A 24,288-nucleotide genomic window follows, 5' to 3' on the forward strand; every position below is an offset into this window, starting at 1 on the left:
TCCAGAGAAGGAGACTCCACAGTCTCTATGGGCAGCCTGTTCCAGTGCTCTGTCACTTCACCTTTGTACACTGCTTTTATCAGCAGAAGCCAAAGCTCTTTAGTAGAAGAAAAAATATGCCTAGACTGATTCTACAGATGGAAGAACCATGGCAGAGGCAGGTAATGTGGCTAAGTCCACCATCCACCTTGCAAGAAAATATGGCTTCTCTGCTCCTGCCTTAGACAATCAACCAAGTCTCCCCATGCTGTGCCTGGAGCCCGTACTCAGAGGTGATGGGACTTGCTGTCCCCCATGCAGGGACCAATCACCTCTGTAGCCCCCACAAGCTCTCTTTTCAGGCCTTCTCCCAGCTCACCACTTAGCAGCTTGGTCCTTTCCTCTCCATGTGACTCAGCATGGATGGGGCTTCTTCCGTCTGGGAAAGGTGAACCTTAATCAGGGAGAACTGCACTTCTCAGCTTTTGCAGTCTAAGGTAAAATACAACCTAATGTCACAAAATGTAATAGTCAAGGTCTCAGGTACTGCCCTAGCTACAAAAGTGCTGTCCTTGCAACGTACATCATGTGCTGGGACAACAGGAACCTCCGATCTCCAGTTTCCCACCAGTCCAGCCAATACTGGTCAGAATACTGACAGTAGCCAGATGTCCTTCCATCAGGCTTCTTGTGCAGCCTTCTTACCTGAGCTGGGTGGTCTCAAGGGCCTGGTCTGACCAGAAACTGGTCAGCAAATGGAGGTGAAATGTATAATCCTTTGCCTTCCTCTAAAATGCCAGAGTCTTTAATGATTGCTTGCTATTTCTCAAAGGAAAGAACAGAAATTCAAATCTTCATAGGAATGTACATTCATCTTTTAATACAAAAACAAGAATAGGAAGATGGATTTGTGCTGCTGCAAGGGAAGGACTGACATTTTCATCTCTTAATGGATTGCCCAAAGGCAACAGAGAGCAGGGCAGTAATGTTCAGTGCCATCGGCTGTACCAAACATTGCAGGGACTCATAAAAGCACCACATCTCCCTCTTCGCTTTACATTAATGCCATTAATATTACCTAGATGCAAAACCTCGAGCTGCTGTTGTGAAAAAGCTGTAAAAGGCAGATAATGTGGGAAGACTTAAGGCTATGCCAGAACTACAGTGTGTAAGCAGGCCTAATTCTGAATTTTTCTGCATCTGTCAATTCCCATTATACAGATTCAACATATAATTTAAATTATAGACTTCACTCTTACTGATGCTATTACTTCAGGTTTAGACAATTGTGCTGATGTAGTTAAAAGGAAACCTGTAAAAATAGATATTGATTTCCTATAATGTTTTAGAACATTTTTTAGTAGGGAAGCAACTGAAAACCCTGTGTTAGCAATAGAAAATGCTAATGCAATTGTTCTTGAGGTGGAGGTTTTTTAATTCTGTGTAATTGTATCCCAAGTTATAAAATGAATGTGAAAAAAATTTTCTCTCTTTGGATGTCCTCACTGCATAACAAAAGAAAAACTGGTTAGAGGGCATGGAAGTATTAATTATATTTTTGCACTCTTTATTCTTTAAGAATTAGATTTTTAAGAAACCTGCTTTTTTAACTGCCAGACCTATGAAACTAATTTCATGATCCTTCTGTTTTTTGTAATATTAGAGCTACAATGTTTCATCATCTTATATGTAGTGTCTACAGAAACTATGTTTTCCTTCTTTGAAATCATTTGAAACCAAATTTCACAGCAAATAAAAGAAACACAGTGGTACTTATACGCCACATAATGCTGATGCTGAACTCTGAAGGGCAGTGCTGTAATCTCTGTTTTTCAATACCACTTTAGTGATATTCTGCAATGACTTGTCAAAATATTTATGTTCTTTTTTTCTATACTGTTTCTTCTTTTTCCTGAAACTGCACTAAAACTGATTCACAAGTTTATTTTCAAGAGTAAATAGAGTTGCTTACAAGCTATCTAGCACACAGCCTTTTAAAATAAACAATTACAAAGCATTTTTGAGTCACAAAACAAGGCAGATTTTGTCATCATCCATCTAGGAGCATCTACAGGTTCAGAAATAGTCATTTTGGCAAGCAGTCCAAAATGCAGTATTGTGGCACAGTAAATTGCAAATCTAATTGCAATATGAACATATACAACTGTAAACACAGTTGAATATGTTTATATGTAAATAATTTAATATGTTTAAACAACAGCAAATATGCATAATAAAACTTTAGCTTGTTTTGAATGAGCAATGCCACTTTCTACAAAACACACAGAGTGAAGGTTGACAGAAAACAGCCACCTACAACCAGCCTCAGTGTTGAACTGGAATTCAGAAGAGATTTAGATTCGACCATGAGTTTTGCCAGAGATTTTCTACAGGACTAAGGCAAGCAATGCTGCCTCTGGGACTCAGTGAGGGGAATGTCAGGGTCACTACTGATCATGCATGCTGAGCCACAAACGTCTGACAGAGAGCAAGAAAAAAAGGGATTTACATTTCCTCAAGGCAAAAAAATGTAATCACTTGCTCAGTCAAATACAAGAGACAGCAGGTGTTCTGATAAAAACAATTTGTGTCTCAAAGGAAGTGAAACAATGCTCATTTCAATTTAAAAAAATAGCTAGACTTTCTCCTGGTCAAGAACAGAGCACACTATTTTTTGTGTAAACCACCTCAGCAGATGAGGGCTGGAGCACCTCTCCTAGGAGGACAGGCTGGGAGAGTTGGGGTTGTTCAGCCTGGAGAAGAGAAGGCTCCAGGGAGACCTTATAACAGCCTTCCAGTTCATAAAGGGAGCCTACAAGAAAGTTGGAGAGGGACTTTTCACAAGGGCACGTAGTGATAGAACAAAGGGTAAAGGCTTTAAACTGAAGGAAGGTAGATTTAGATTAGATATAAAGAAGAAATTCTTCACCATGAAGGTGGTGAGGCACTGTAACAGGCTGCCCAGAGAAACTGCAAATGTCCCAAACCTGGGAATGTTCAAGGTCAGGTAGGATGGGGCTTTGAGGAACCTGATCTAGGGGAAGGTGTCCCTGCCCACGGCAGTGAGGGTGGCACTAGATGACCTTTAATGTCCCTTCCAGCCCAAACCATTCTATGTATCTATGAATGTTCCCATGCAGGAGGTTCCTTCTCTCTAGTTCTAATCAGAGGTGTAAAGCATTCAGAAAAGAAAAAAACCAACCAAACAAAAAACAACACCAAAAACACAAAACAACCCTGACCAGATACAGCTTTCTGATTTAATCTCAGTATGTACAGATTAAGCATGGGTTTTGTTTAATGTCTTGCCTTCAATAAATATTTTCAACTATGCTGTCTGTTCTGGACACTGTGACTAAATCTCGCCCTGTACACATGGGAACCTCAAGGGTTACAGAGTATGTTTACGAGCCTAATGCACAACACAAGTGGAGAATTAATGTTGTGAGAAAAAGAGTAAATATATTCCAGTGAAAAGCAAGATGGTTCTATAGCCTACAATGAAATACAGGGGTACGCGCTTGGGCCTGAACATTTTCAGACCGGTGAAAACTATTGTTTCATGAGCTATATACTTCTCAACTAGCATCTGTAGATGCATCCAGACAGACAATTGTCTGAGCACCAAAAAGGAACACAATCAGTTAATTAAGTCTTCTATCAGTATTAATATGTGCTGCAAGCTGCATAGATCTTACATGGGAAAGCTGATTATTATTCTACCGGACTCAAAACAGCCTTAGGGTCAGGTAGTTGTACTTCTAACAGGTGACTGTGTGGCATTTGCAATATTTTGCAGAATATTGTGCCCACTGTTACAAAAGCACTTGACAAAACCCCGACTCCGTTAACTTTGCCACAGGTTTCCAGTTGTCTTACCATCCCTTTGCCCTCCTACCATGGGATGGAAGATGCAAAAATACTAGTTATTTTGACAAATCTATTTCATAATGGCACAAACAAAACAAGTGACATGGAAGGAGCTTTCACTGGTTAAAATGTTCGCAAGACCTATTTCAACTTGTGGTTGAAGTTTCCAGATGCTGAAAAATCTATTCAGGAGAAAAAGTCAAGTCCCTACTTCAATAACACAGGATTATGTTTACGGAATTAAAATGCAGAACTATAGCTACGTCTTCTTTCAAACACCTTCAAACTGGACTTTTTGAATTTGATATTTTTTCACACAGCTGCAAAATTCAGAGGAACCCCATGAAAATCTAAGTATGAATATGTTTCACACTGATAGCTTCCACTAATGCACAAATCTCCTGCAGTGACATAATATTAAGCATTGCTCATTAATCCTAATTTGCCTTTCTAGAAATGCACAACATTCATTTGTATTATGTATACTATTTAACGATGTTCAAAAAGGATTATTTACTACATACAAATTGAAAGAGTAGAAATCCACAATATCAGCTAAATTACCATATCCACTGTATTTATTTGTAGATTTGGAAAAAATTAATTTTAAATTATATGATCCTGTTATTTGCAAAAGTAACCATGACAAATATTAAATTAAGATATATCCCTTTACTAGAAATACACTGGATGGAGAAACTGTGCTAACAATCAGTAAAACTTTAAAAAAAAATAACAGTTCCATAGAAAATGTCCTTTGGAGCTCAATCAGATATAAAATAAAACCAAAATTACTAAAAAAAAGCCAAAGGGTGGGTGGGTTCCACAGCAGAACACATACAAATATTATTTCATGGTAAGTGCATAGAAAGTTAGCAAGCTAGAAGGTTGGCGGAGGGTGGAGGAGAGTACTGTAGTTGGAAAATGTTGTAATTTTTCCGAATATATGCTTTTCCTGCTAAGGTATGGTTTTTTCATTTGTTTTTAAGTGAATTATCAATTTACTCATAGTGTACAGAAATACTCACTACTATTCATCGCCTAGGATTTAAATGTCTACTTAATTTGAGAAAACAACCGTTTAACTAGCTGTCATATTCATTCAATACCACTAGAAGGTGCTCCTCTGCTGAAAGATAAATATTTCTGTCTGAACTGCTTCTCAAAGCTCATTTTCCTCTGATATCAAACTGTGGTTCTGGCCTGCTGTTTACACAGACTGTAATGGCAACAACTGCCCCTGTTATACAACAGCAGGAGCTCATATGCCATAACCATTAGCACAGCATGAGAATAACAGACCTGTTATCAGTCATTCTCCTGATAAATCTGAATCCCAGCTGAGCAGGACTTCAATTGTTTTGCTGGAAGGTGATGCATGGAAACCATAGTGGAGCTGATGCATTGTAAAGAGCTACAGTTTCTGTAAGTTTAGGAATCACAAAGTCATAGAATTATTTAGGTTGGAAAAGTTCTTTAAGACCATTGACCCCAACTGTAAACCTGACACTGCCAAGTCCAACAAACCTATTCCTGGAGCAATTCAGGGCAGAATGCATCCCCAGAGAGATATTTGCACACCTGTCTGAAGTTTGAAGACAGAAGGAGAGTCCAACATAAAAAAAGCTATAAGACAACTATACAAATATAAGCATATAATCTATACTGATTCCAAACCAACAGCACCAGGACATCAAACCACATCTGTAAATCCAAGGATCAATAATTCATTTTTATTTACAAACTTAGGTGAGCCTCAACCAAGTTAAGATTTAGTTTGATACCCAGAAAGGCATTCTGAAAATCTCTGGGTACATGCAGAATGCCTCTGTAAGCTCTTCGCATATACAACAAAAACCTTAACCGAGAGTTGAGATAATTGTAATTTTTCTAATAGAAAACTTCAGCCTGTACAATGTCTGAAGAGTCTTAAGTTTTGTGTCATCTGGGATTGGGTAAGATTTTGGTGAGAAATGGGAAAGAAAAGTGGAAATGAGGATGGACTGATGGGCTAAGGTGAGATCCTGACTCTTTTAGCCGTAAACTTTGGACAAAGTCTAGAAGTGACCACTAAGGAATGCAATGTTTGGGCATCCTTTCAGAGTCTGGATTTCATCAGCTCTTTTAGCTCAGATAACAGTCACTAGAAAGGACATTTTCACTGAAGAGGGTAAAGGAAGAAAGTCACCATGCAGTTCAAATAGTTGAAACCATTAAAAACTAAGGTCAGCCCCCAGGGAGAAGCTTCCTGCTGGTGAGGAGACATGCACGTGGTCTTTCCCAAATTTCAGTATCACAAGGGAAGCAAGCACAGTATAATCCTCCACTGGTGCACTTTACAGAGGCTGTTGCAAGAGGCAAGCTAACTAAGCTTAGGGGATATTCTATTTGAGTTTGGTTCACCAGACAGGTCTGAATGACCAAAATGGAAATAATCAAAGGAGAAAGGTGCTGGTAACTGTTGGGGGCGAAAGCCTTTTCTACCCCCCTCTAAATGTTAACATAGCAAAAGGCTGTTCCCTGGGAAGTCTGATGCTACTAGAGAAAAGCATTTCACCTCTAAAGGTGCATCTGTCTGACTTTTAGATGAATGAGAATTTATTTCGTTCAGAATCTAAGAGAAACAGAAATAATAAAGACATGTCAATGATGCAGCTTCCAGGTCTAGAATGCTTTATGTGCAGCATGACAGCGCACAACATCTTAATCTTCAAATAGCCAAAAAACAGCTCTCCATCTTGAGGCACTAGTGTCTTAACTAGGAACAGATGTAAATCAGCACATGGCACTTGTTTTCCTTGAGGTCATGGACCACTTTCTCGGTTTTGCTGCTGAACGTTTCCAGCTCTTTCAGAGGAAGATCCTTTCCTTCTTGCTGTAAGGAAGTCAAACCTCTTCAATAGAGTCAAAAATGTCTTCACTAATTTTGAAGTTTCATTTATTTTAGGAATATCTTGCTAGACTACATTCAGTAGTCATTCATTGCATTGAAAAATAACTGTAAATTTTGTCTCGAGGTGTTTACAATAGTCACAAAATATCCACTGAGACTCCAGGAGAGATCCAGTTATAAAGAGTTCAATTTCAAATAATATGAATTATGCAGTCACAAAATGAATAGTGGTTTTCATAGTGCCAAAGACACCTAAGTGACACTGGCATCCTCAGCAATACACGTTCTTCCTTCTCTGAGGAAATTATCTTTGAAGGACTTCACCTTTCCATAATACGTCCCACCAAGGAAATGGTTAGAACAGGTTTAACTTGCTTCCCTCAGCAAGACAAAATAGTATAAGATGGCTTTATGGCATTTCTCTTGAGAGATAAGGTTTGTAACTATAAAAATGAAAAGGAGGGATTGAAGATATACTTACATTGGATATACCTCAATGTAAGTAAAGTGCAAATTCCTGCTCTCAGTTTTGGTCTTTTAATGTAACTGTATCAGGTGTCAATCTGATTTCCAGGGCACTAACCACAGGAGGGGTAACTGAAGGCCCTGTGCTCTGCAGCAAATGGGGTAATTGTTCCAGGGAAAAGTATTATCTGGAGTAGCTCATCTACAGGGAGGAACTTCTGCAGTATCCGTGGAAACAGAATAAATAAAAATGTATGAATTACCACCAGAGGACACAAAACCAAATGAGTGTTTTGCAGCAAATGTATGACAATACCATAGTATTTGAAAGAAAATGGATTTGGGCTCTCTAAAGTTCATGGGTGTTGGCAGAGCACAGAGGGTAGGACTTTTTCAGGTACATTGTGGGCAAAGCCTGTGCAGGCAGCAGAGCTGCCACTGATGCCTGCATTCATTCTGTTATGTACCACCGGCACAGCAATCAGAAACAGAGTCTAAAGAGAAGTTTGCTTTTTTATCTGTAGCCTGAGAGATGGAAATCTGTAGATATCCCCAAGAGAGTAGTACTCCTGGTTTACGCTTTGAATTTAGACAGGCCATACAGAAGCAACCTCTAAGTTAGGTAAAAATTGCTCCACGTTTGGCTGCCACAGAGAGCAGGTGCATGGGATGCAAGCATGGCCCCAAACCACTTCAAAGTAATTTAAGTTGGTATGTATCAAGAACATCCAGCAAAGTGGAAGGCATGGAGAAAACTATTTACAAAGCCCTTACATTTTCATTTGCTATACGAAAGTGATACAAAACTGAATGCTGTGCTAAGCCCTGAATTCCTCAGGTCAGGAATTCCACAGAAACTCCACATAAAATACTAGTTTTCAGTTTCTCCTTCACTTTCTATACCTTCAGCACACTACAATCAAGATTGAACTAAGATCCGTATTTTTTGTCACTATGACCACAGATTATTAAGAGAGCTAGGATATTCGTGGGGTTTTGTTAATTAAAGCTGGGATGTTCAATTTTTAGGCCTTGTTTCCTTTTTCTCAAGTAAATTAAAATTAAATACTCTTGCTACTGTGACTTTCTAAGGACATTTTCCTCAGTCTTGCCTCATCTCTTCACAACCTCTCTGCCATTATTCTAATTTTCATTGTTTGTTTAGCATGTTTGAGTTTGGCAGAATCTTGTACAGATTTAGGCTCCTCTTTGCTTTAGTGTGGAATTGAAGTGTGCTTCTTAGTAAGACCCACATTGCATCAGTGTCCCAGAAATAGAAAATATTATTCAGCATGTGCATAAGTGAGCCCACAAAGCCCTAAGCAGCTGTCCACTTTGAAAGATCACACCCCAGTGTTGCAGATGAAAGATGAATTCAAGGCATTTTAAAAGACAGGAAGACCTCAGCAGAAGAATCTGCCTCTTTTCAACCAACAGATTGTTTTAAAATATTTCATTTTTTCCAGACTTCAGGCAAATGGCCAAAACCAATAAATTTCCCAATATCTTAACAGAAGTAGAAGGATTAAGGAGTTGGTAAATTTGGGGGTTTACTAGTACCTGTGAAAATCTGAGGACTTGCTTCTTAGTAACAGGTAGGCAGGAACAAAGACTCTGGTAACCGCTACCTTTATTATTTGTCTTCAGCATGACTGTCAAAGGCCTCTAAAAATAGACATATTTTTGTTTGAACTCTGAACAAATTATTGAGGGCTGGGAAACTATTCTGGGAGTTATCAGTACAGTCTTCCCTATTTTATGCCTTTATCTCATCATCCGCAGTGGGCTACTGGCAGATACTGAGCCAGAAGCATCACTGGTTTAACCCATAAAGTTTGTTATATTTTAGGATCTTTTAAATCATAATAATAAATAGCTGATAATCACATAAAAATCAGAAGCTTGCTATAATTTATTCAGTAGTCATTTTGAATATGCCAAATATATTATTTTTTTATCATTCCAGGTGATTAATTGATAGATGCATCTATCAGTGCAAAACATGAAAACATTGTAGCTTGGAATTTTTAACTGATTTCTTAATAAAGTATTGTTCTGCCTCTCTATTTGAAGATATAATCTAAGAAATCCTAAATTCTTGAAACATGTTAAATGTTTTTGGATATTTATATAAAATAGGAAAACACTCAGTGTTTTTCTGATTACCACTGCCATCATTAAAATACCGTCATAACCATTGTTAAATTACAATCAGTATTTTTACTTGAAAATTTCAAAAGAAAAGTCTTCCTCCCAAACACTGTGCTGCAGAGACTGGGCGGCTGCATAACTACACAGAGTGAAAGTCAGTTCTAATGGCACCTTCATGATGGCATCAGGGAACCGTAACACGCTGGTGCTTGGGCAATAACAACTGATGGCCATTCGTGGATTTAATGTTAAAGCATTCCTAAAAGGCAGGTATGTGATACATGGTGTAATTGACTCTGCTTGGGAATAAAATACAGCTATGTTTGGAGTGAAATATGGTAAATGGGTAAGAATATCTTACTTAGAAAACAAAGGAAATTATAATGCTTTATCTGAACCAAGCTTTGAAAAAAATTGAATGTAAAGTCCTTTGTTTGTAAAAGCTTCACATGATCATTGCTTCTCAGAGCAGTTACTCGACACCTATGGTTCCTGTCTCAGTTCACCTTGCCCTGAGGCTCTGCTGCTGCTGCCTCTACCCAGGCACCCAGTCTGGCTCTGGGAGACTCCTTTCTCACCTAGAAGCACCAGGGAGCCCCGGAATCCTCAAAGCAGAAAAGTCTCTGCTGTTCCTACCATCCCCTGGCTGGGGCTACCCAGCGTGGAATGGGGCATTGCCCCTTTTGACTACAACAGAGAAAGAAGAAAGCAGAAAACTCTTCTCCAGCATCTGAAGAGGTTAAGTGCCTTGTCTGTGTCAGGAATCACGTTTAGAAATATCGTGTTACTGCCCTACCTGTCTTGTAGGAAACAATCACTATCCCTTCTCCTCAAAAGTCATTCTGCTTAGTGAGTACATTTTCTTTTTTTTTTTTTTTAACTTTTGCCATATGCAAAATATCTATAAGAAATGTATAAACCACACTTACTATTTGCTGAATAGTTCTTAAATCCTGATAATGTGTTAGAAGCTTTTAAACACCAGAATGTTGTGGCAGTTTTGTTTTTTGTTATTGTTGTTATGCTTTTGTTTGGTTGGTCTCAATTTTTTCACAAAAAAAATGAAATATATGACTTTATAAGGCAGATGCACAGGCTGACTTAGAGTCCCAGCAAAATCTCACAAAGAGACATGTTGTCTGGTACCTGAAGGACCTCCAGGCCACTCTGACAGCCTAAAGGGGACCTTGGAAAGGGCATAGCATGACCAAGGAGATCATATTCTCCTTGGGGTTCTCCATTGGACACATGGCAAGGTGATGTTCCATGCTAACACTCTCTCCCTCTCCTCACTGTATGGAATAAGGATAGAATCAATTTGCCCCTGCACTAGGTTGCACCTGCACTATGCCCATCAGGCTGCCTCAGCTAGGAGTAAGCTCACTTCTATTCCTGGAAATCAGGGAATGGAGACGTATTATTCCTGTAAGTGGCAGGCATCATTCCAAACTCAACCCCAGTCTCAAATGGAAATAAAAATCTGGAAGTCACGTCAAAAAGATCAAAACACAGAGCTGACTCATCAATATTAAGCGGCAATGAACTTATTTTTAGTTTTCAGTCACTGAATGCTAAATATTCTATAGAGCTTTCCCATTAATCTGACACATGTAGCGCTTCTCACAGTCTCATGCTGTGCCTTGGGGAATGGGATACGCACCTCCAGGAGAACCGAAGCTTTCACCAAAGAGATAATAATCTTGTTGTAGCTACTGCCTGTATCTCTTCAATTAAACTCTATAATTTACTATGCAAAGGTAATATGGTATGAGATTGTTTCCACAACTAATGCTAAGAGCAGAAGATGGCATTCTTCTCATCGAGCCTGAAGAGAGGAAGCAGTAGGTGTTACAGCTCTTCTAAAAATACAAGAGTAAAAGAAGAAATTAGGAGGTCACTTGCATGTTTTTCATTTATATTTGAAAGGTCACTTGTGGTCTCCCTCGTGAATGATGTAAAGTTTATTTTAAACTGACATCTTAATTACTGGCAATGTGCCAGAGCTGGAATCTGATGAGCCTGCACTCCTTCAATGGCTGGCTGTGAGCTTCTCCTTTTCTATGTGCCTTTTTTTGTTGTTGTTGTTGAGGATTCTGGCTCTCAGAAATGCTTGCTCACAGTCATTTCTGTGTTATTATTAGCAAACTGTTAGATTGGCCCCTTGGCACACATTTTGTAGGACCAAAATAATCTTATTGTATTGCTTCAACATTTTACTGGAAACAAAAGAGGTGAATTGACTGTGAAGAAATCACAGTAGACCTTGAATGCCTTCAACAGCATTAACTTGATAATTGTTATTAAAATTCATACCAAACGGGCTCTTGAAGACAGTATTTTTTACCAGCTATTACATTAGTTGCTTCCTATCAGGCTGAAGTCATCAATGGAAAAGAAAAAGCAGGAACAAAGTTGCTGGGTATTAAGCGACAGATCTTATTGTAATGTAAGATACAGAGCTGACAACAGAAAAGAATATGCTCTATCAGTCAGTTTAGAATTTTATCCAAGTATTGCCATGCACCCATCGCTTGCACAGCAGAGAGGCCCTGCAGAGAGGCCCTGCAGAGGGATGTGGACAAACGGGAGAACCGGGCAATCACCCTGGCAGCTAAGAGGGCAACCGTGTCCTGGGTGCATCCAGCACAGCATTGCCAGCCGGGCAGGGAGGTGATTGTCCAGCTCTGCACTGCACTGGTGTGGCCTCACCTGGAGCTCTGTGTGCAGGTCTGGGTACCACAGGATAAAAAGGATTTAAAGCTACTGTAGAGTGTCCAGACGAGGACTAAGAAGTTGGTGAAGGGTTTGGAGAGGAAGCTGTATGAGGAGCAGCTAAAGTCACTTGATTTGTTCAGCCTGGAGGAGACTGAGTAGAGATCTCATTGTGGTCTACAGCTTCCTCACAAGGGGAGCAGGAAGGGCAGGTGCTGATCTCTTCTCTTTAGTGACCAATGACAGAACCCGAGCGAATGGCAGGAAGATGCGCCAGGAGAAGCTTAGGTTGGACATTAGGAAAAGGTTCTTCACCCAGAGGGTGGTGGAGCCCTGGAACAGGCTCCCCAGGAAGGCGTCACAGCCCCAAGCCTGATAGTGTTCAAGAAGAGACTGGACAACACCCTCAGACACATGGTGTGAACTGTGGGTTGTCATATGCAGGGACAGGAGTTGAACTGGATGATCCTTGTGGGTCCATTCCAACTCAGGACATTCTATGATTCTACATTCTACAGATGGTGGCACAACTGTTCATATAACTACTATCAAACAAGAATACGAAACAATCTGGCTGAAAAAACTACAAAAAATAAAAACAACAAAAATCTATCACATCTCTCTTTTTTGTTGTTGTTGTTTGTTTGTTTGTTTTGCAAAAGAGATCGCATTTGGTTCATTAGCCATTGCACAAGCACCACTATGAAGATGAAATGCCACAGCAACACTAGCAGTAATACCACAGCTCAGATTTTACAATAACATGACTCCTAATACATAAGGATACTAATTAATCATATATGTACTACTGGATTAACACCTAACAGATTCACTTTTCTTATGTAGTGCACTATTATCCTGACTAAATCCCATTCTGCCTAATTTCCTCTTGCAATCTCCATATATTCATTGTTTCAGTTCATACACAATTTAACTTTCAGCATAAAAGCAAACATCGAAGAGTCTGTTTATAATAGGTTTGCAAAATCTTTCAGAGTCTCCCAGATAAGATGTTTGACAAAAAGAGTGATCCTTTCAGACAACAGGTCCTCTGTGGGTGTTCTGTTTGAAACTGTCTATCATGAAATCGCTCCCAGCATGGCACTACTGTCCATTAAAATATGTGCAACATTACTGTGTACCCACAGATCAATGCAATTCCTCCAATGTCTCCTTTATTTATTCATTCACTCCAGTGTCTATGAAGCTGAAATTATCATTTAATTCTAAACAAACTGCATACTGTGAACACTTGTAAGAGATCAGCCATTAAATTCAACATTTATTCAACTGCTCAGATTTCACTGCAGTATTATGATTCCCCTATTTTAAGAAATATGGCTTTAGTTCTATATATCTTGTTTTCTGTAATTTGTTCTAACACATTAAGTATTTAGTTTCCATCCACATCATTTAGAAAGGAACTTACAAATGTAAATCCAGGCACACTCATTGAATAAAATCCAGTCTCTGTAATCACAGGCTTTTAATCAGATTTTAATACATTTTTACAATCACTTGGAATCCAAAAAATGGGCATGGAGACACATGCAAGTTTGGTATGTTTTTACATGTGTGTTTTTAAAAAATGATTATTTAATATGCAGCATAAGCTAAGCATTATTACATATGGAAACAGTAAAAGCAAAGATGCTAGACTGAGAAAATGGATACATTTTTAAGTATACTGCCCATACTAAAAGTCTATTCAAATGAAAAATGTTTTTAAATGTTCATGATGGATCATATTTATATCTATTGTTGCAAAACACACAGTCTGAACTTTGGACCATAAGACTCCCCACTGAACTCCAAATTTGGGTCTGAGGTTGGAGTACAGAACTGAGTCTGTGCATCTGCTGAGAAGGTGACAATAAAAACATACACTTTCTACAAAGTAAATACTGTGTCATTTTCCAGACAGTGCCCCAGAGCCATATGAAAAATGTGCAAGAGCTTATTTAAGAATTTTTTTAAGTCAGGATTTAAGATTTGAATGCATTTTCTGAATACACAGTGTTATCAAATGGGGTCAGTTTGCAAGCTCTTTCTGCTTTTAATAAAGCAGAAAATAAATCAAGAAATCTCTAAGTAACTGCAAAGAAGATGCCACTTTTCCCTGCCTCAAGTAACTGTCTCATGCAGAACAAAAAATAACAGGGGTATATATATTTATTTTTTATTTCCCCAGACTTCCAATATTCATCTACGACCTTTCTTTTTCCACTGCAAAATAAAAAGCATGGCAGAACACAGTACCAAACCAAATAGAAGGTATGCTTAGTGATGAATCAAAAGAATATAGTGGGTAACAGCCAAAAGGCAATTTTAAAATTCTCTTTCTTCTGACCATATGCCATAAAAATATAAAGAATGTACCAGATAAATGCTGTTTTCCTTGGAAATATTTATCATGGGAGATGTTTATCAAATGGCGTAACTTCTTGACTGAAGAGCAAGAAATGTAATTGTTTTCTAATCTTGTTTTAAGTCACGAGCAGGGTCTTGAATAAGTTCTTCAAGAGGTTACTGTTCAAAGGTTGTAATGAATATTACCAACAGAAAACATCTCACCATGTCCTCTGGTGGAAATCTCTACTTCTCAACAATATAGTTTACCTACTCCCTTGTCCCCCTATAAACTCAGAGCGATGAAGCCTAAATGATGTTTCCAGCACCTCTCCTTCCACTTTTAGAAAGATAATGTGCTTGAACTTAATTCTATTCTTTCTATAATTCATGCCAGTCATGGCTATCAGACAGTGTCTGTCACAAATGGTAAACTGTATTGTAATGTAGTTCTAGCTACGCTATTTTTTCTAGTTCATATGCAAACTCAGCAGCAAGAAATACAGAAGACAAGGGACAAAAGAGCAGGAAGGGCATGGAGAAAGAAAATCCTTTCCACCCCTCTTCATCTAAAGTGAGATGTGCAGACTAATCCTTCTCAATTTCAATTTGCAGCATACACTGTGAACCAAGATCTGACAGGGGAAGATTGACTGGTGCTATTTGGTTTCCTGACTGCAGGAAGTTATTCACAGACCATAAGAAACAACAAGTCACATTTTCCCTTATGAACAGAGTTTAGCAGAGAAATATAAATAAATGAACAAGGGTTTAAAAATAGAATGGTTCCAAACAATTATACATGGTGAAAAAATAAGAGGGGGGGAAAAAAGGGCAAAATCAGCAGCTACTTATAGACTAGGGAAATTAAAAACAGTCAAAGGCTGAATTCATAAAGTGTTTGATGCTAGAAGATCCAGAGGACATACTTAATGAGGATCTCAACAAAATGAGGAATTTCTAGGCAGTGGAGACATTAAAATAGTGCAAATAACTGGCAGGGAAGATTTCAGCAAATATATAAATCCTGTACAAATGTATAAATCCTGTACAAATCCTCTAGAGAACCAGAGATACACTCAAACTGTAAATCCACATCATTATCTCATCAATGCAATTGCTATGCACACGAGCTAGTTTACAGCTAGCATGGCCACATCCATCAGTAACACAATCAGATCTCCAGTCACACAGCCTTGCCATCTGCTCGCAGTGTATCACAAGCGACAGCACATTCCCACTGACACACCGTGTGGGTGCAGTCAGTCCCACAGCACTCAAGCCAAGACGAGGCAGGGCTGCCGTGGCCCCTGGCTATCTTGGCGGCACAGTCCTTGGCCGATGCATCGGCACTGGCACCCAAGCAATCACGTCAGCTCAAGAAGCTGCTGTAGCAACATCAGAAGCAACTGCTTTTCCTTGGGACCAGCTGACTGAGCTGGCTCGCTGCTCCATCACAGGAACAGCAGCACTGGCTCCAGGGAGGCACTAAAATGGTGTGTCTGGGGTTAGGAGGGTGAAACTGTGGCAGAAACTCAACATGCAGCAACTATCCTCAAATCAGATTGTATCTACAGCCATATTTGTCACCTAAACCATAACCATGAATATGCATAAGCCAGCATTGCCATCAGGGGTGGGAATCTCTTGACTGTTGGTTTCCTGAATGGAGCAGCAGACACTGAAGGCTGGGTAGACTTTCTGGTTTTGCCAGTAATGCTGATTCAAGTCACTTTAACACTTATGTTAAGCTACACCCTATCTATGATATAGACTTAAAAATCCAGAAGGAATTACCATAATAACCTACCTAGACAGATGGTAGAGAAGTACTCTGTAGTCAGATTAGAACATATTCCCAAAAATTCACATCTCTTGATGAAGCGGCATCCTGTGACACCTTGTTCCACTGACTGTCTGCCCTTTCAGTTAAAAAAAAAAAAGTGCTGGCTATTTGCCACTTCCAAGCACTGGACCTTGCAATACATTTGCTGGACTGAAGGTTCTGTCCTTCAAGTCAAATTTAAGCAAGTCACCCTGTAATCTTCCCTTTATCCTCTCAATCCTTTCACTATAGGGTTTATTTTCCAATTTTATCATCAGTTTCATTACTTTTCCCTAATCTTCTCCAACTTAATGAAATCATTATTCAGTTGTGGAAGCCAGAATTATTGTGATCGTGTTTGTTCCAGAGCCCAGGAGCTAAGGTAAAATGTTCTCTTTATGAGGACATCTTACATTTACCATTATGTTAAGGTAAAATATCCACCAAACAGCCATCAAGATGCTTGACTATTTTTCTGAATAAGTGCTTTGAGAGAAGTCTCTATTAAGAGAAGTATCTTAATGTGGCTTTGCTTGTTCAGCCCTTGATATAACAGCTTTACATCTGATTTATTGAAACAACAGTGGCTCGCTCTCTATCTTAATAGAACAAAACACACTACGGAAATGGCCTATTGCTCATGTGCTTCGAGATGTTCTCGTAACCATCCATCCTGCAGTCCTACCAGTGTAGGAACATAGGACTAGTCTACCTAGACCAGCAATGACACACCCAGAATCAGACGTTTCAAGGAACGGTGTAGCTGGCAGGAGTGAACTAATCTTTTCCATTATTTCTACTTATCTCTAAAAGCTGAGAAACAGCCTTCAGACCTCAGATGCAACATTTTCTATGACTCAGTTCAGACAATTACAGATATTTTTGTATATCTATTTACATCTAAGTTCTCAGTCTCAGAATTTAATCCAGGGTCATTCCATTCCTTTCAGTCAGTCCATGTGCAGTAATTTCCTGAGTTTAGTCACATCTTGTGTACGAAAGCGTTTACTGTCATGTTTTTTTCCACTTCCTACCTTTCCATTTCACTGACTCACTCTTGTACTAAGAGACAGACAGGTCCTGCTTCTCTAGAATTCCTGTTTTCACATGAGAGCTCTTCAGCACAGCTCTGCTAATACAGACTCTGTTTCCACTTGCGTGACTTTTGACAAGACATGTAGTGTTGCTGCCCCAAGGAACAATGTATTTTCTTCTAATTGCTGAGAAAATTATATAATAAGATTTTAAAATCGCTCTGAAGATGCAAAGAAGTGTTTTTTAGAGTACTGAAAATCACTGACCTCTCAAGTATTTCAAACATGTCAGCTTTCCCTACTTTTAGTCTTTTTTGACGGAAATCATTGTGAATTACACTCACATAAGTAGACATGGCATTAATTTCCATGATGACATAAGCTTTGATGCACTGAGTTCTATACAGCTCTGAACAGCTGAAGCGATTAATAGCAAAGCTTACAAAATTGCAATGAGTAGAAAGGTAAAAGAGGGAGTCAGAAAGCCATTATCAGGAAGCCAGTATGTTGATCAGGCAACTTACCAAACAGGCGCTGATGGAAAAGAAATTTCCCAGCTATCAGTCCTGTGAGAATGGCGAGCAGCCACAGAAACACCTTCAAAAATCTCCAGCCTCCTCCTTCGGGGTATTTATTTGTTACGAAGGAGAAACAATTACCAACAACAATAACATTGGCTTCTGTCTGACTGTGAGATACAGGGTCCTCAGCGAATATTAAGAAGTTAAAGAAGATCACTAAGTAAGCCACAACTAAGCGAGACCATGGGTGCTGGAAGTAGTAGCGGAAGTCTTTATCCATCCTCAGATATTTCAGGGCTGTTCTTTGCCTGTATGTAAAGACACAAAAGCATAATATTATATATATACCTGGAATTCTTGGAGCTTAGGAGATACCTGCACGTTCCAAAAATCAAATCACTGTAACCTTGTCATCAGTAATTTTTAACACTTAAGACTTGACTAGCAATGAAAGTTTCAATCAAAAGACAATGTGAGATACAGGTACAGAAAAACTGAAATTTTTGCCCATTCCACTGTAAAAACAACAAACATAAATCCATTATAGCAGAGGATTTTCAGTCTCAAACATTTCTATGTTATCTCTTTAAAAGTATTGCTCCACATGGGGCATGAAAATACAGCATGTGAGAACATGAGCAGCTACATGAAACTCAGAGTGCCTTTCCGGACACATTCCAAAAAATTACAACACAGATTTCACAAATGTTCACGCTAAGCCTAAACTGAATATTTCTCCTTATAGGAGAAGGATGGAACACTCCCATAAGTCCAGTCAGGTCTTCTACTGCTTCATCTCCTGGAAGTTTACAAGCGTAGACTCCAGCACTTGAGAAACTTGTGTTTATATGAAGGAATAACACAATTGTAAAGTTACTAGAATTAAGCCCTGCAGCTCAGGCAAGTCTGTGGAGATGTTTCCACTGACTTCAGGGAGTACACCTATAATTAAGTATATTTTCAAAACCAGAAAATAAAAATGCCCTGAGCACAGACTGTTTTGTACGAATACAGAAATTGTATTTTGAAACTTACCGACTTATGAACCACAGCTACAGAAAAATGCAACTGAGCATGGTTAACATTTCATTTGTTTGCCATTTGATTTCTTTTTCTTTTATTCACAACAAATTAGTTGTTTCATCCTGTTGAACCAATTTGTATGCACAAAGATACAAGGCCTTTTTGTTGTGGAACACCACAATTATTCAAAGGACACAGAGTGTAGGAAGAAAAAAAAAAAAAGGAGTATCTAATAATATAGCTTGTTTATTACAGCATGATCCTTGAAGGATACAGTGTACTTAACTGAACAGTACAGATTTTTGCAAATGTCATAAGCCCTACAGGAGAAAAAAAACCTAAATTCAGTTCACAGCAAAAGACCTAAAAACCCCTAATCAATTACTCATCCCTTCTTAGACTTCTGACTAAGTATCACTTGGCAAACTTAGAAACGACTTGAATTACAATGCCTCTCTTTAGGCAGACCTTTCAAAATTATTTAACTCTATAATCCGATTTATTTTTGTAAAATTACAAAGAAACCTGTACCCATTAAATCAAAAGGATAGAACTCTTGGCAAATTCAGACAATGCATTCATTAAATTAAAAAAAAAATCTGTCCTATTATGCATAAATTACATATGAATAACAAAAAACAAAACAAAACAAAAAACCACAAAAACAAACCACACACACAGTAGAGAGTTTAAAAGTCAGCAAAAGGAAGTCTGAACCCTTTGAAAACTTCATTAATAAAGTGAGTTAAAGAAATGGTCATTGGCCCAGTAGCCTAAGATATCACTTTTGGGAGATTAAACAGCCATGAAGATGCCCAAAGCTATTTTATGCTCTCCTTTATTCATGTTAATGGGAAGAAAAGTTTTGACATTTCCTTACGTGTACGGACCATCTTAAAGCCCGAATGGGTCTGGAGATAAACAACCCTGTGTCCTGACATTTTTGGCAGCAGTCGGACACCCGAGAGTTATTAGACACCCAAGCGAAGACGCAGCTTCCTAGGAAGCGTTTTATAGCATAATAAACCAATATTTGAAATAGCGGTGGTGCGAAATCGCTGATAAAAACCCTGCTCTTGACTATCTCGACGCCAAAACTGAGGATGTCAAGAAAGCCGCGCATCAGTCGCCCATCGCAACCTGTTAAATCGACCCATTTCCCACTGCCCCCGGCGCACACCTGGGGACCCGCGGCCGCGTTACCCCGTGCAGCTGCGGCCGCCGCCTCCCCGCCGGGATACAGAGCCCGGGGTTCCCGCAGTGCCGCCGGGCCAGGGCTGCCCGCTACCCGCTCCCGCCTCACTCACTCACCGTGACGGGGGATCCGGCGCCGCGGGCGCGGTGCTGTGCGGCGCGGCTTCGCAACTGCCGCGGTACGGCTCTCAGCAGCGGGCCAGGTGCCGCTCCGCTGCGCTGCGCGGCGGCCGCCCCCCGCAGCTGCCCGCGGCCGGCACGGCCCCCAGCACTTCGGGCGCTGACAGCGGCGCTGGCGCTGCCGCGGCGTCCCGCCCCCCGCGGGAGGGAGGGAGCGGCTGCGGCGGCGGCGGCGGCGGCGGCTGTGGCGGTGGCGGGGCCCCTCCTCTCCTCTCCTCTCCGCCCCGCTCCCGGCAGCGGGCGAGCGCCGGGAGAGCGAGCGCGGCCGCGCCGGCCCCGGCAGTGCTGCAGCCGCGGCGGGGCGGGCGGTGCCGCTGCGGCAGGGTCCCGGCGCCCGTGGCTCTCCCTGACTGTCCCTTCCTCCCGGAGCCTGCCAGCAAGGACACGAAACGTGCGCGTTGTTCCCGCGGGTGTCTTTGTTCACCCTGGAAAATGGGGGCCTGGGAGGCACGCGGGGTCGTTCAGCCGGGGGAGGTGAACGAAACTGGAGCGACACTCAGTTCTTACCGGTCAGACTTCAGCATTAAGTAAATTAGCTCCAGAAAATCACAAATACGGGAAATACAAGGTCAAATCTGGAGAGGTATTACCCCAAAGCAAAAGCATGGGGTTGGCAATAATAGCTAGATCATTCAGGAAAATTTGGGGAAACCCTCATGTTTAGAGAGGGGAGGTTGCTATCTATCTTGTTTACATGGGAAGGGGCCATCATGAGGCCACGGCCAGTCACCAGGGTCCATAGACAGTCGGTATTGTCACTGTGTCAGGCAAAACGCCTCTGTGCAGCCTGACAGAGCTGTTGACATTGCACTTCAGCCAAACTGCCAACCAAAGCCTTTTTACATGGGATGTGGTCCCTAGTGCCAGTGTGCTGGTATTGCTGACATCCCAGAAAAACGTTTATAAGATGCTCTCAGCATTGCATCATGCCCAAGTCTTAATGCAATACATACTAGTTCTGCTCATTGCTTAACACAGGTGAAAACAACTTGAAGTTGCCAGACATAGCCTCAATGTACTGTTGTGAAAAGTCATGTAATTCCATTGAAGCAGACAACTCAAATATGGCATCTAACTTAAAACATGGGTATACATTTCACTACTTCAGGCCAAGGTGTGGAGGAATGTGGCTGATGTCCACTGAGGAATGTAGAAGAGTCTTTAGCTGAGTCATGTTGTAGAAGACCAGCACAGGCAGAAAAAGCACCAGATGAAGACCTGTATATCCCGTCTGTACTTACGCCAATACAGTTTTATATATTTTTGTAAATAAACATAACTGTCTTGAAAGTATCTGACATAACGTCCACATTATCTTCCTCAGTGGAATAACCTATGAGACCCTCAGTTTCAGGTAGAGATGCAACATTCAATATTTAACACTACCCTCCCCCCCCAAGCTATCTTTACAGCAAATAGAAATTTAAAATTCAGAGACAAAAAATTATCATGCGTGATGAGAGAGTACAGAAATCCAGCATACAACACTGCCTGTTCATGCAACAGTTCTGGGTGCAACGCCACGGTTGCAGACATCAGTCTCCTTCTGTCTAACAAATGAGAATCCACAGAGAAGGAGGCAGCACCCACCACAGGAGATCACACTCTTGATGCACCTACACACTAAAACCAAATTCTCTTCAGCTCTGACGGAAACCCATGCTACAACTACAGAGAGTTTGTGAACACTTTTCAGATAGTAAATCAGCAAGCAAGTTTTTGAAGCCACCAAGTAGATCAAACAAAAAATCATCAACTTTTCTGTTAATCAAAAGCATAACTGCATCATCTACCTCCCCCAGATTTTATATTGCCATTGCTGTAATATTTCACTTACATATAAAAAGGTGTATATACCTGAATAGCAACAATTAACAAATAATCTAGGCAGACAAGACTGATCAGGCCCACTCAACAAAAACCAGGCACTGCCAGCAACAGGAGAACATAAACAAATTCTTATCGACGAAATTGTCAGCAAGTGAACAGGATAGCAGTAAAACCAGTAGGTTGAACCTAAAAAACAGGTTGAATCAGGACAATGAGTCATCTTGAAATGCTAGTTTCAATACTTGTGAATGAAACTATTTTACTAGCATGCCTACTATAAAAGAGCATTTGTGTAAAGGCTACCTTTTGACACGGTTTCCAGCACAGAGCTGTGAGTATTGAACTAACTGTGTATAAATTGTATGACAGTATCGACTTCTGTAGATTCATTTTACACTCAAATATGAGGAATCAGCCTTCTGCACATTAGTCTGGAACCAGAAAATTCTCTGACAAGACTCTGCTGCCTCAGACAACTCTAGCTGGTACAGGAACACACACCAAGCTACAGTATGTTCCAAAATAATGATGCTGTACTAAAAGACAGGTTTTACTTTTTTATGCCAAAGCAAAAGTATTAGTTTTGTCAGTGAAAAGACTGCAAGTCCAAACTAAAAAGACTCATGTCAAAAAACAAAAAAAACCCCACACAAAACAAACAAAAAGAAAAACCAAAAAAACCCAACCAAACAAAAAAGGCAATCCATTATAAAATCCCGTGTATCCAGGACTGAAAGGTAATTCTGGAGAGGGAAAAAAATTCTACAGCTTAAACTGAGAAAGCCCTCTGGTATTCCAAGTTATCTGTAGAGGCTATCTGCTTGGCTGCTTGATCCACAAAATTGTGGATCACTTAACACCCATGAAATTTCACAGAATCACATCATAGCTGAGGCTGGAAGCAACATCTGGAGATCCTCTAGTCCAGCCCATTGCTTAGAGTAGAGTTGTGTCCAGTTGGCTTTTGATTATCACCTAGGCTGGAGAGAGCACAACCTCTCTGGGCAATCTATTCCAATGTTCAACCATCCTCACAGTGAAAAGGTGTTTTCATATGTTAAATATTTCAGTTTGGACCCATTGCCTCTTGTCTGGATAGCACTGAGAAGAGTCTGGCTTCAACTTCTTTACTCCTATCAGGCTTTTAGATAGATTGATAAGATCCTATCCCTTGATGCTCCTCTTCTCAAAGTTAAACAGTCCCAGATCTCTCAGCCTGTCCTCCCACTGTTCATCTGTGGTTGCAAAAATGCCTTTTCTCTGGCTTGCTGCTTGGAAAAAGTACTTAATTCCCTCAAACCTCAAAACCCCATTACTCAAGGATTGTGCTTCTAATGTATTTTTCTCCCATCCCACTGTTGTGTTGACCATGGCCAGCAGATAAGCACCCACACAGCTGTGAGCTCACTCCCCCTGTCTCCTTTCCCAGCAGGACAAGGGAGACAATAGGAAACAAAAGAGAGAAAACTCATGGGTTGAGATAAAGATGGATTAATAATCAAAGCAAAACAAGTAAGAATTAATAAAATGTAATAAGGGAGGATTAAAAAAAAATAAAAACCAAAGCAAACAAACAACAACAACAAACAAACAAAACAAACAAAAGCCCCCCCAAAACAAAAACAGTGATGCTAAGGCAATCACTCACCAAGGCCCACACGCAGATCGATGCCCTGTCAGTCTCCAACAGCCAGCTTTGAAGCCAACCCCCACCCCACCCGTTTCTGCTGACCAGTTTTATTGCTGAGCATGACATCATACGGCACGGCGTGTCCCTTTGGTCAGTTGGGGTCAGCTGTCCTGGCCGTATCCCCTCCCAAATTCCAAATTCCACTGGCAGGAGTGTGGGCAGAATGGGAAAGAGAGGCAGCCTTGAGCCTATGCAAGCACTTCTCTGCAATAGCCACAACATTGGTGTGTTTTCCACATTTTTTTAGCCACAAACACAAAACACAGCACAATATCACTGCTACGAAGAAAGTTAATTTAATCCTAGGCCAGATACAGTACACCTGCAAAAAACATCCTTGGAACAAAAGATTTTCCCCTTCGAAATTTCACAGTCATGGTTATGGTACCCTGTTCTCTGCTATAGCACTTAAGATCTATTAATTATCTCCATCCCCAACTTGTTTCTTACTGTCTAAAAGAAGAGAAAGCAGCCCATTAAAACATTAAAACAGAAGCTGACAACAGTGTATAACTAAAGAGATAAATAATTTAAGAACTTAGAAGAAAGAAAAGGCAAAAATATATCCTATA

At 40.3% G+C, this 24,288-nt stretch overlaps 1 protein-coding gene across 1 annotated transcript in view; it reads right to left on the minus strand.

Moving 5' to 3' along the window:
* Positions 1-20,269, minus strand: part of TMEM117 (transmembrane protein 117) — a 204,063-nt gene extending 183,794 nt beyond the window's left edge. Inside the window, exons 1-2 of the mRNA XM_065854241.2 lie at positions 20,134-20,269; positions 17,803-18,107 (exon numbers count right to left, since the gene is read on the minus strand). Of these exons, the coding sequence (XP_065710313.1) occupies positions 17,803-18,079 (277 nt within the window). The 5' untranslated portion in view covers positions 18,080-18,107; positions 20,134-20,269. The remainder of the gene's footprint in view (positions 1-17,802; positions 18,108-20,133) is intronic.
* Between the last annotated feature and the right edge of the window lie 4,019 nt (positions 20,270-24,288).

Source organism: Patagioenas fasciata, chromosome 1 (assembly GCF_037038585.1).
Source record: "Patagioenas fasciata isolate bPatFas1 chromosome 1, bPatFas1.hap1, whole genome shotgun sequence".
Classification (NCBI taxonomy): Eukaryota; Metazoa; Chordata; class Aves; order Columbiformes; family Columbidae; genus Patagioenas; species Patagioenas fasciata.